The sequence below is a fragment of the Schistocerca nitens genome, chromosome 1 (assembly GCF_023898315.1).
Source record: "Schistocerca nitens isolate TAMUIC-IGC-003100 chromosome 1, iqSchNite1.1, whole genome shotgun sequence".
NCBI lineage: Eukaryota > Metazoa > Arthropoda > Insecta > Orthoptera > Acrididae > Schistocerca > Schistocerca nitens.
In genome coordinates, this window is record NC_064614.1 from 1,009,668,492 (window position 1) to 1,009,682,297 (window position 13,806).

The 13,806-nt window shown below is 43.9% G+C and overlaps 1 protein-coding gene across 1 annotated transcript in view; it reads left to right on the plus strand.

Annotated features, from left to right (window-relative positions):
- The first annotated feature begins 531 nt into the window (after window positions 1-531).
- The window catches only part of LOC126220111 (leucine zipper putative tumor suppressor 2-like), a 157,405-nt gene continuing 144,130 nt past the window's right edge, over window positions 532-13,806 (plus strand). Inside the window, exon 1 of the mRNA XM_049942151.1 lies at window positions 532-595. Coding sequence (XP_049798108.1) covers window positions 569-595 — 27 coding nt within the window. The 5' untranslated portion in view covers window positions 532-568. The remainder of the gene's footprint in view (window positions 596-13,806) is intronic.

Consider the following 13,806-nt stretch of genomic DNA (forward strand, 5'->3'; position numbering starts at 1 on the left):
TGCGTGATACTCTATTTAAAGTGTAAAAAACATATAAAAGTCACTTCAGCAGATTTCAATAAACGCATCTGCACTATCATAGAAACGCTTACACGTGAAATGTAATGCCATTTTCCCGGACAAAACGCTGAGCACAGCCATAAGCGCAACACGAATCAACCATGTTTCAACATTCACGTGACTTCAGCCCAGAGATGTTGGAGCCACGAAAATGACGTCAGGACCAGTCTATTATATTTATGGTCGAAGGGGGTGAAGGAATTATGGAGACTGAAAAAAGGTGGCGATGCGTGGCAGTAGGCAAGCGGCGAGCGATTGCCAGGAAACGGGCAGATGCAGCTGGGTGGGCAGCCTTGGGACAAGGACGCTCCCAGCAGCTGCCTCGCCGGCCACTGGAGCAGTGCTGGCGGCGGCGGCGGCGGCAGCGCCCTGTCCCAAATGCGCCGGCGTGGGGGGGTGGGCGCCGCCGCGCGCATGCGCAACGGCAGCAGCGGGCAGGTACGGGCCAGCCTCAGCAGTCTGTTCGCGGCAGCGCGCGGGACATGTAGGCGGTCCGTCTGCGAGCGGCATGGGACTCGGCATTCCGCGCTCCGAGGTGAGTGCCACGCGCTCCGCCGTCGCATTTTGGACCTCTCATTCATCTGTACCTTCGCATTTCTGTTATACGTGGATATTTCGCAGAAACCGATCAATGTTACACTTTCAATATATTTTATTTGCCTTAACCGTTTTCTGGTGTTTCGATACCCACCAACAGAAGTTACGTATTTAGGAGAACATTTAAACAGAGATGGGACCCCTACACGCCCGCACCAACGTGGTGACCAGACCAACGGTTCTACTGTCACCTCCGTCAACATGTTAGTTGTCTAATAAGTAGATCACAGGATACTGGGCTGTGATGTTATCCGTGCGTCTGGGTAAGACTACGCATTAACACGGTCCATCAGGTGATAGTGGACGAAACGCGAGTGAGGGTAGCGATTTGAAGAGCAGAGGGAAAAAAAGTGCCAAGGCTCGTGCCGTGGGAAAACAGAGCCCCCCACGGACCAACATGCAACGGCGATCATTAGTCGAAAGCAAAAATCGAGTCAACGTAAGTAATATTCTGAAACATGAGCTTCTCTCAGAGAATCGAATGTTCAGTTAACCTAGGGGAATGCAGGGCGGGTAAACATAGCTGTGCTTAGCAGATCACGTTCATTTTTGTACATTATAATCCATGACATCCTACAGATTCAGTGTACATTATAGAAAACTCGTTTCACCTGAGTCCAAGGGTAAAATGAATCCATATACGAATAGATGTAGTATTTATAAAAGTTGTATTTATTATTGTATGTCACTGTGTTTCTTAACAAATTAAGACATTCGCATAAAGTACTACATAAAGTGTTTGTAAATATGACTTGATGATTGAATAAAGGCTAATATGACTAAAAAATATTTGTGTGTGTCCGCAGCTCGTGATCGTAGCGTTCTCGCTTCCCGCGCCCGGGTTCGATTCCCGGCGGGGTCAGGGATTTTCTCTGCCTCGTGATGACTGGGTGTTGTGTGATGTCCTTAGGTTAGTTAGGTTTAACTAGTTCTAAGTTCTAGGGGATTAATGACCTCAGCAGTTGAGTCCCTAGTACTCAGAGCCATTTGAACCATTTTATTTGTGTCTGGGGGGGGGGGGGGGGGGGGAGAGGAGGCGGAGAGATAGTCACTAGAAATACCGCGAAAGTTAAAAAAAGTTCCCATATCATTTAAAGCCCCATAGGGTGACAATGACTGCTCTTTGCTTTACCCAACTTCCGTTTAGTGGTTTGTGGTACCTGTATTTGCAGTAATACCTTGTTGCATTTCTTATGTCTACTGTCGTAGAAATCAAAACTGAGAATACTGCACGTCACTGTACTTGTACACTCGTTTAGGCAGCTATTATTCGATAAGCTAAGCGATCTTGGAATGGTATAAGCTCGTTAATGCTATAGAGAATAATTACGCTTTCGCTTTTAATGCCAGCGAAAATTTCTTAATCGTCGAAGGAAGACACGTAAACCTGTGTAATAACTTGGAACGATAGTTATTTACCTGACAGACCGCATTATTTGCTGCAGTATCGGAACATATATACTTATTTATCTTTTTCGGGCGAAATTGCGGCCGTGCTGTCATTTTCGCTAGCACCGCAGCTGTTTTGGTCGAACCAATAATTAAGATCGCGCTGCCATAGTTAACAAGCTTGGTGTTTACGTATAACCAAGTGTAGCACTGGTCAACGTGACTCGCGATGTTTACAAAATTTTACCCGTCCTTCAACCACCACCCCAGCGTTCGGACAGTTATTTGTGTTGAGCTCTTAGTCAAGTATTTTATACACTGTCAACACGGAACAGTTTAAGCTATCTGCGCTACTTCGTCGCGCTTTACAGAACTTGTGGAAGGAAAGTACAGTTAACGGTTAGCACAGATGTACTGTGTTAATATTCTTATTACGGGAACCACTAGCGCTGTAATAGTTCCCATTAACATAGACTAGAATTTGAGACTTAAAGCGGCTAAGAAAATTCCAGTTCTGCGTCAGAAACGTAAACGACATTCCATTCGCTCTTACACTTCCGTGTATCCACTGATATTACACTTTGCAGTTCTTCTTTGATCATGAATAAGGCTCTGGATGACGTAGTATGATACTGAAGCTCATAAACTGTTGGTTTCAGGTAGAATTAAAAATTCTCTTGCAGCTGTCTAAGACGACCCTTTCCGCTCTAACAGAAAAATTTTCGAGAATTATATGGTAATTATACACAAGAATGTGAATACAGCGTACGAAGAATCGAATTTTTCTCCCTCCGTGTGCGATGACGGGGAAGGGCCAATACATACATTTCATAGAGATTTTAGGATTATTTACGAATGAATAAAAATGTCCTTAGGACTATTTGGAGAGGATCTAAATATGATTATAAATCAACCTATCATAGCTTTTTTACATAACATTATGCTCTGACTCGATATATGAAAAACGATCCCTGGTCTGTCCCCACATATTCTCTCTCTCTCTCTCTCTCTCTCTCTCTCTCTCTCTCTCTCTCTCTCTCTCTCCAAACATTGTGTGTTTCATCTGTGATAATGTAAAGTCATTTTATGGTTCATATTAAATGTTAGACTGACAATCTCACTATAACTATTTCAGTTTAGAGACTGGAGAAGAATAGCATTATTCTATTACATACTTTGATGGGTTTCGCAGTGTATCTGTCCACTTCCTATTTTTACAGTTTTATTTTTTTATTTGTATATTGATAACCTGTGTCTTCTCGCAGCGATAGGACTGGAAACGGACTCCAGCTAACGTAGAGCGTCCGTCTTCGTTATGGAATTCGTCGAAATAGTAACTCGGCTCTTCGCCGAGTAAGAGGCACCCATTATTTCTGGGAAGTGTCGGGGCGAGTTTGCAGCGCGGGGCTGCTGCATCACGGTCACGGCTTCTTGGGAATTTCATGATTCAGATCTTGATCGTCACTCCACGCTTCCGCGGATTATGCTTCCCATAACATGGTTACGTCATCAACTCTTACGCATTAGTTTGCTGTGTTGTTGTTTCGGTACGGCAGCAGTTTGCACGGCGCAAATAAGGCAGTTGATATCCATCTAGCGGCGAACATTAAACGGTCTGTATGTTATCCTGCCGCAAGGACAAGGATATTGCTCATTCTCATATGTAATTAACAAGAGACTTACAGCTGCTGCTACGACAAGAAAAGTCACTATAGTTTGAAAGCTACACAGTTATCGCAGAAAGGACAGGTTGTAAGTTTTGTGTTGTCTCTCGTGGTGCAGATTTCCACAGTTGCATTATATTACTTCAGAAAATGTAATGCCTGTAGCTGAAGCATGCGAACATGAGCTAGACCGACTAGTTGTATAGCATAATAAATCAAACCTATGGCGCTTTACACCCCTCATTCTCATTCAGAGTGCAAGCACCTTATTCCTCGCAAGTACTTAAATCCTCTCTCGCCGGCCGCGGTGGTCTCGCGGTTCTAGGCGCGCAGTCCGGAACCGTGCGGCTGCTACGGTCGCAGGTTCGAATCCTGCCTCGGGCATGGATGTGTGTGACGTCCTTAGGTTAGTTAGGTTTACGTAGTTCTAAGTTCTAGGGGACTGATGACCACAGCAGTTGAGTCCCATAGTGCTCAGAGCCATTTGAACCATTTTTGAAATCCTCTCTTCTACGTTGACGAAACAGTATATCCGTCAAGAGTGTGAAAAGTGAGTCAATTTCACAAGTAAAGAGGCGGCAGGTGTCAACAAGGTTAGGTTTGGTTCCTTTCGATGAGAGTAAAGATGGGCAATATCTCGACAGCAGGACTTACTGTAAGCGAAACGACTTGGGGCTGAATCTGGTCAGTCACTGCACGGAGCAGCACATGCCATTTGAATGTCCCAACCCTTAATTTCACAACTACAAACTCACTTTCAAACAACGGGAGGTGTTGGAAGTGAGGGAAAGACCATCTGCGATCAATTACCGCAATCGTTGCCTCACACCGGGCAGAACAGGTGGCAGTAAATCATCTCTTTCTGCAGTCATTCTTGTGAAGATAGGAGATACCGAGGGCCATAAGCGCAGAAGCGGTCATAAACACGAAACAACAGTGTCCGAAGACATTCGATTCAGATTCGTGGATGGGGAACAGTATTCGGCGTGTTCTCTATCTTTACGAGCATTTGAAAGAGCGTGTGGCGCTAGATACGTGTAACATTTGTGCTAGAAATATATTAATATGGAGGAAGAGGAGGAAGATGACCGACGGTGTGGACACATAACAGCAGTGGAAGACGTACGGGCCATCTCAGCCTGAAAAATTGTTTCATGGCTCCGAAATATGTGGACATAGCCTTACATTTTTTCTTCCAGTTCAAACGTCCACTTAGAAAAATTTAGAATGACAGTGCTGGAAAAACTCTTACGTTATTTGATACAGACCCCGCTGAGTAAAACTCAACGTACTCAGTTTTCTCTTTACTTATTCTGATCACTAAACTGACACACAATATTTTAGCACAACGCAATCTGATTTACAATAATGCCTAGAAGAGAATGGCCCTGACTAACAATAACCTATACCTTTCATGAATCACTTACCTCACAAAAATCTTCGTTACTCGAACTACTGCAAAACAGCGAGCGCAAATACTGCCAGCTGACTGAAAGATTCTAACTATTGTAGGCACTAACTACTGATAGGCATAGTTAGCAAATGAAAGGTTTTGATAGAGAACAATGTATTTACCTTAAAAGCGTTGAGAAATCATTATATATATATATATATATATATATATATATATATATATATATATATATATATATATATATATATATATATATAAAATTTTGTGACATCCAATTAAACAAATTTCCTTTTTCTGACACACACGTCCAGATCGTCCGCTCAAAACTCTGGCATCTCTCTCCACACCCACCACTGCTGGCTGCTCACCTCTAACTGCCCAACGCTACTGGCTGTTCACATCCAACTGCCCAGCACTACACAAGCGAATATTCTAACAATGAGTCTAACCAGCCAGACTGCACACAACGCACTCAGCGATTTTCATACAGAGCACTACGTGGCGTTACCAACATAAAAACCTAAACAGCCAACTCACACAGTTTGTGCTAGCACAGTTGCTTGATCCTATTTTCTCGTGACCAAGCTTTTTCTCAATGGGCTCGCTTCATACACGGCATGGTACAAGCTATGAGATTCAACCGAAAACTGTGTGCCACATTTCCAAGGCTTGTACTGTACAGAACACGAGATTCGTTTGAAAGTATTGCAGGGAGCACTGTTGTTCCAGATTTGGATAAATGCTCCTGTTGAATGTCTAAGGAAATCTCTGAAACGTCTACATCCATACTCTGCAAGCCACCGTACGATGCGTGGCAGAGGATACCTTGTATCACAACTACTGGTTTCCTTCCCGTTCCACTCGTAGATACAGCGAGGGAAAACGACTATCTATACACCTCCGTAAGATCCTGGCTCCGTATGAGCCCTAATTTACCGTATCTTATCTCCGTCGTCCCTATGTGAAATGTAGTTCGCGGCAGTAGGATCTTTCTGCAGTCAGCTTCAAATGCCGGTTCTCTCAACTTTCTTTGCAGTGTTGTTCGAAATGAATGTTTTCCTCCCTCCACTGATTCCCACGCTAACTCCCGAAACACACCCGTAACACTTGCGTGCTGATCGAACTCCGGTAACAAAGCTATCAGCTCGCCTCAGAACTGCTTCGATGGCTTGTTTCAATCCAACCCGGTGCGGATTCAATACACTCGAGCAGTGCTCAGGAATAGGTCGCAGTGGCGTTCTATATACGGTCTTCTTTACACAAGAACCACACTTTCCTAAATATCTCTTAATTAAGTGAATTCGACCATTCGCCTCACATGCCCGTTCCATTTCATATCGCTTCGCAACGTTAGGCGTAGACATTCAGATGACGCGACTGTGTCAAGCAGAACACTACTAACTCTGTATCCGAACATTACGAGTTTGTTTTTCCTGCTCATCCGCATTACTTTAGATTTTTCTACGTTGAGAGCCAGCTGCCATTCATCCCGCCAACTACAAATTTTGTCTAAGTCATCTTGTATCCTCCTACAGCCACTCGGCTTCGACACCTTCCTGTACAACACATCGTCAGCGAACAACCGCAGATTGCTGCCCACCCTGTCTGCCAGATCATTTATGAATATAAAAAATAGCAACGGTCCCATCATACCTAGGGCAAACCTGATGTTACCCCTTCTCCTATGAACATTTGCGTCCAGGACAACATACTGGGTTCTATTACTTAAGAGGTCTTCGAACCAGTCACACATAAGGCTCTGAGCACTATGGGACTCAACTGCTTTGGTCATTAGTCCCCTAGAACTTAGAACTACTTAAACCTAACTAACCTGACACCACACACATCCATGCCCGTGGCAGGATTCGAACCTGCGACCGTAGCAGTCGCACGGTTCCGGACTGCGCGCCTAGAACCGCGAGACCACCGCGGCCGGCTCACACATAAGGGCGTCTGTTCCGTACGCACGAACCTTCGTTAAGTCCAACGCTTTTCGGACATCTAGAAACATGGAATCAACCAGTTTCCCTTCATCCATAGTATGCAGTATATCATGTGAGAAAAGAACAAGCTAGGTTTCGCATGAGGAATGCGATCTAAAGCTGTGCTGATTGGTGGACATCAAATTTTCGGTTTCTAGGAAATTTATTATACTCGAACTTAGAATATGCTTCAGCATTGAGCGGCAATCCGATGTTAAGGATATGGTCCGTCATTCTGCGTGTCCGTTCTTTTACCCTTCTTATATACAGGCGTCATATGTCCTTTTTTCCAGTCGCTTGACACTTTGCGCTGGTCGAAAGATTCACGAAAAATGCAAACTAAGTAAGGGGTCGATGCCGTAGGTAGAGTACTCTTTGTAAAACCGAATTGGGATTCCATTCAGACCTGGGACTTATTTGTTTTCAATTCCTTACGTTGTTTCTCTACGCCAGGGGTGCTTATTACTATGACATCCACGTGGGACTCTGTGCGATGATCAACGACGGTATGTTTGTAAGATTCTCCTTCGTGACCGATTTCTTAAACGTGGAATTCAAAACCTCGGCCTCCCTTTTGCTACCTCCTACTACCTACAGTCAACGAATGACTGTTCGCCGTGTCCACACAGCATTTAGTGCTGTAGTAATTATGCCTATATCGTCTGCTGTTCGTGTAATCCACTGGTGCTGAAACTAAGAAAATATCCCATCTGAGGGATGAGATGGAAATGCTGCTGAGAGACTGAGCTACTATTCAACAGAGGTGGGTGTAAAATACCAAAGTCCAGATTTTGCAAAGTGTACACACACACACACACACACACACACACACACACACACACACACACACACACACACACACACACACACACACAATCAGTCCGCAGCTCGTGGTCGTGCGGTAGCGTTCTCGCTTCCCACGCCCGGGTTCGATTCCCGGCGGGGCCAGGGATTTTCTCTGCCTCGTGATGACTGGGTGTTGTGTGCTGTCCTTAGGATAGTTAGGTTTAAGTAGTTCTAAGTTCTAGGGGACTGATGACCATAGATGTTAAGTCCCATAGTGCTCAGAGCCACACCCTTATCAAACTGACCTAGTCTCCTATGGCGTCAACAGCATTTCCAACTCTAAACTTTTTCTTCCTGAGCTGCATCTTCGTCACTGAGGTCTCTAAAGTCGTGGTATACGTACTAATATCGTGGCGGACCTCCTTTAATACATCATTTCAATGTAGCATAGACTCGTTGGAAGTCTCCTGCAGACCTACTGAGCCATGCTGCCTCTACAGCCGTCCATAATTGCGAAAATGTTGCCGGTGCAGGATTTTGTGCACAAAATGATCTCCCAATTATGTCTACATCTACATCCATACTCCGCAAGCCAGCTGACGGTGTGTGGCGGAGGGTACCTTGAGTACCTCTATCGGTTCTCCCTTCTATTCCAGTCTCGTATTGTTCGTGGAAAGAAGGATTGTCTGTATGCCTCTGTGTAGGCTCTAATTTCTCTGATTTTATCCTCATGGTCTCTTCGCGAGATATACGTAGGAGGGAGCAATACACTGCTTGACTCTTCGGTGAAGGTATGTTCTCGAAAATTTAACAAAAGCCCGTACCGAGCTACTGAGCGTCTCTCCTTCAGAGTCTTCCATTGGAGTTTATCTATCATCTCCGTAACGCTTTCGTGATTACTAAATGATCCTGTAACGAAGCGCGCTGCTCTCCGTTGGATCTTCTCTATCTCTTCTATCAACCCTATCTGGTACGGATCCCACACTGCTGAGCGGTATTCAAGCAGTTGGCGAACAAGCGTACTGTAATCTACTTCCTTTGTTTTCGGATTGCATTTCCTTAGGATTCTTCCAAAGAATCTGTCTGGCATCTGCTTTACCGACGATCAACTTTATATGATCAATCCATTTTAAATCACTCCTAGTGCCTACTCCCAGATAATTTATGGAATTAACTGCTTCCAGTTGCTGACCTGCTATATTATAGTTAAATAAGGGATCTTTCTTTCTGTGTATTCGCAGCACCTTACGCTTGTCTACATTGAGATTCAATTGCCATTCCCTGCACCATGCGTCAATTCGCAGCAGATCCTCCAGCAATTCAGTAAAATTTTCCATTGTTACAATCTGGTTCAATAATTCATAATTTAAAGGATTCTCAGGATATTCGTTTTATAGGATCGATTGTTAATTTTATACCTTTAACTTCAGTTTGTTTTAATGTTTCTAGTTTATCTTTGTGTGGTATACCCTTTTTAGCAGGGTTTTATTCAAAGGATTTAATCCTTGAAATGGTTTGTTTAAGATGAATTAATTGTTTGATTTTTTTTCTTTATTTCTTTTCTACTGGTACCACAGCATCATCCGCAAGAAGCCTCAGTGAACTTCCGATGTCATCCACAAGGTCATTTATGTATATTGTGAATAGCAACGGTCCTACGACACTCCCCTGCGGCACACCTGAAATTACTATTACTTCGGAAGACTTCTCTCCATTGAGAATGCGTTCTGTTATCTAGGAACTCTTCAGCCAATCACACATTTGGTCTGATAGTCCATATGCTCTTACTTCGTTCATTAAACGACTATGGGGAACTGTATCAAACGCCTTGCGGAAGTCAAGAAACACGGCATCTACCTGGGAACCCGTGTCTATGGCCCTCTGAGTCTCGTGGACGAATAGCGCGAGCTGGGTTTCACACGATCGTCTTTTTCCAAACCCATGCTGATTCCTACATAGTAGATTTCTAGTCTACAAAAAAGTCATTATACTCGAACATAATACGTGTTCCAAAATTCTACAACTGATCGACATTAGAGATACAGGTCTATAGTTCTGCACATCTGTTCGACGTCCCTTCTTGAAAACGTCGATAACCTGTGCCCTTTTCCAATCCTTTGGAATGTTACTCTCTTCTAGAGACCTACGGTACACCGCTGCAAGAAGGGGGGCAAGTTCCTTTTGCGTACTTTGTGTAAAATCGAACTGGTATCTCATCATGTCCATCGGCCTTTCCTCTTTTGAGCGATTTTAATTGTTTCTCTATCCCTCTGTCGTCTATTTCGATATCTACCATTTTATCATCTGTGCAACAATCTAGAGAAGGAACTACGGTGCAGTCTTCCTCTGTGAAACGGCTTTGGAAAAGACATTTAGTATTTCGGCCTTTAGTCTGTCATCCTCTGTTTCAGTACCATTTTGGTCACAGTGTGTCTGGACATTTTGTTTTGATCCACCTACCGCTTTGACATAAGACCAAAATTTCTTAGGATTTTCTGCCAAGTCAGTACATAGAACTTTACTTTCGAATTCATTAAACGCCTCTCGCATAGCCCTCCTCACACTACATTTCGGTTCGCGTAATTTTTGTTTGTCTGTAAGGCTTTGGCTATGTTTGTTTGCTGTGAAGTTCCCTTTGCTTCCGCAACAGTTTTCTAACTCGGTTGTTTTACCACGGTGGCTCTTTTCCATCTCTTACGATCTCTTGGCACATACTCATCTAACGCATATTGTACGATGGTTTTGAACTTCGTCCACTGATCCTCAACACTATCTGTACTTGATATAAAACTTTTGTGTTGAGCCGTCAAGTACTCTGAAATCTGTTTTTTGTCACTTTTGCTAAACAGAAAAATCTTCCTACCTTTCTTAATATTTCTATTTACGGCTGAAATCATCGATGCAGTAACCGCTTTATGATCGCTGATTCCCTGTTCTGCGTTAACTGTTTCAAATAGTTCGGGTCTGTTTGTCACCAGAAGGTCTAATATGTTATCGCCATGAGTCGGTTCTCTGTTTAACTGCTCAAGGTAGTTTTCAGGTAAAGCACTTAAAAAAAAACTTCACTGGATTCTTTGTCCCTGCCACCCGTTATGAACGTTTGAGTCTCCAAGTTTATATCCGGCAAATTAAAATCTCCACCCAGAACTATAACATTGTGGGGAAATCTACTCGAAATATTTTCCAAATTATCCTTCAGGTGCTCAGCTACAACAGCCGCTGAGCCAGGGGGCCTATAGAGACATCCAATTACCATGTCTGATGCTGCTTTAACCGTGACCTTCACCCAAATTATTTCACTTTTCGGATCTCCGTCAATTTCCTTCGATACTATTGCACTTCTTATCGCTATAAACACGCCTCCCCCTTCACTGTCCAGCCTGTCTCTGCGGTATACATTCCAATCAGAGTTCAGAATTTCATTACTGTTTGCATCTGGTTTCAGCAAACTATCTGTCCCTAGTACTATGTGGGCTTTGTGACCGTTTATTAATGAGAGCAGTTCTGGGACCTTTCTATAGACGCTCCTGCAGTTTACTATTAGCACATTAATATTGTTATTCCCTGTTGCATTTTGCCTGCTCCTACCTTGCCGCGTCTCAGGAGGCGTCATGTCGGGCCTAGGGAGGAAATTCTCTAACCTAAAAAACCCACATGTGCACTTCACACGTACTCCGCTACACTTGTAGCCGCTTCCTGCGTGTAGTGCACGCCTGCCCTATTCAGGGGGACCCTACATTTCTCCACCCGATAGCGGAGGACGAGAAATTTGCACCCCAGATCTCCGCAGAATCGTCTGAGCCTCTGGTTTAAGCCTTCCACTCGGCTCCAAACCAGAGGACCGCGATCGGTTCTGGGAACGATACTACAAATAGTTAGCTCAGATTCCACCCCGCAAGCGAGGGATTCATGTCGGGCGACCTGGGTGACTAAATCATTCGATAGAACTGTCCAGAATGTCCTTCAAACCAATTGTGAACAGTTGTGTTTGGGAACATTAAGTTATGGAATGGCTGAAAATTGTCTCGAAATAGCCGAACATAGCTATTTCCAGTCAAGGGTCGGTTGAGATTAACCAGACGATCCATTCAATTTCGTTTAAACACAGCCCACACCACTATGGAGCCACCACCAACTTGCACAGTGCCTTGTTGAAAACGTGGGTCCATGGCTTTCTGGGGTGTGCACCACACTCGAACCCTACCATCGACCCTCACCAACTAAAATCGGGACTCGTCTAACTAGGCCACGATTTTCCAGTCGTCTAGGGTCCAACCGATGTGGTCACGAGCCCAGGAGAGGCGCTGCAGGCGATGTGCTAACATAGGCACTCGCCCCGGTCGTTTGCTGCCGCAGCCCATTAACGCCAAATTTCGGGGCACTGTAGTAAAGGACACGTTCGACGCACGTCTCACACTGATTTCTGCGGTTATTTCACGCAGTGTTGCTTGTCGTTTACCACCGACAACACTATCCAAACGCCGCTGCTCTCGGTCGATAAGTGAATACCGCCGGCCACAGCGTTGTTCGTGGTAAGAGATAATGCCTGAAATTTGGTGTCCTCGGCACACTCTTGACACTGCGTATCTCTGAATATTGAATTGCCTAACGGTTCCCGGAATGGAAAATCCAATGCGTCTGCCTGCAACTACCATTCCGCGTTCAAAGTCTGTTAATTCTCGTCGTGTGGCCCTAACCGTGTCTGAAACGTTTTTGTGGGTATCACCTGAGTATACTGTAAATGAGAGCTCGACTAAGTCACTGCCCTTTTGTTCCTTTTGTACGCGATACTACCGCCATCTGTAAATGTGCAAATCGCCATCCCATAACGTTTGTCACCTCAGTGCAGACTAGAATTACAAAACGCATACGTCAATACTCACGATAATTATGTGCTTTCATAGTCGCATTTATATTCTTGTCTAACCGATTTTTACGAGTACATTGCGTGGTATCACAAGGCTGCGTGTTGATCTTCGGATGACTCTGATAACGATTCAAATTACTCATTTAAAAATAAAAATGTCACAAAAATATTGACAAATACAGATAGGTTAGCACGTCATTATAATCTCGTACTTCATCAGTGTACGGTGGTCTCGTATATTTTAACCGAAAGTCTGTCCATTTATTATGATAATGAATTAGATCCCGGGTTCGATTCCCGGCGGGGTCAGGGATTTTCTCTGCCTCGTGATGGCTGGGTGTTGTGTGCTGTCCTTAGGTTAGTTAGGTTTAAGTAGTTCTAAGTTCTAGGGGACTTATGACCACAGTAGTTGAGTCCCATAGTGCTCAGAGCCATTTGAACCATTTGAATTAGATCTTTATGAAGTTCGTCTCCGTTGGTCTTCTGACTGCTGTGACCAGTGTACAAAGTATTTGGTGGGTTTGGTATCGATGAAATACTATAACTATAGAAAAAACATTCTTATCTATTACTGGCAGAGTCTTTAGTATCTCTAGTAGAATATCCACATGTGACGAAATGGCTCTCTAACCGTTTTTACTGTTTTGTGTCTCCAATGGGATGAAAAGATGAAAGTTAATCCGATAAATCCAGTATTTCAGACTGTTCACAGCAGCTTGTCGTCTCGCCGTATAGCAAATGTTGTAGCTGAATGTAATAAAAAAGAAACCTTAGTCAAAGTAGTAGCAGTGCTATTAGTACCCAGGCAAATTGTTTTTAAAAAATCACACCAACGATCGTGCTGTCAGAAAAATCAGATTTTATTTGTGGATACCTGGGCCCAACGAGTATGGCTTCTGCAGTAATATGTTCTGAGTGCAAGGAGGTTGCAGTGTAATTAAAACAGTAAATCGAAATGATATTCGTTATTTTAGGGTTTAAAAATAACTTTCTGCACAACAAAGATATTCAGTTGGTTAATAGCAAGAGCTGCTGGCGTACCATCAG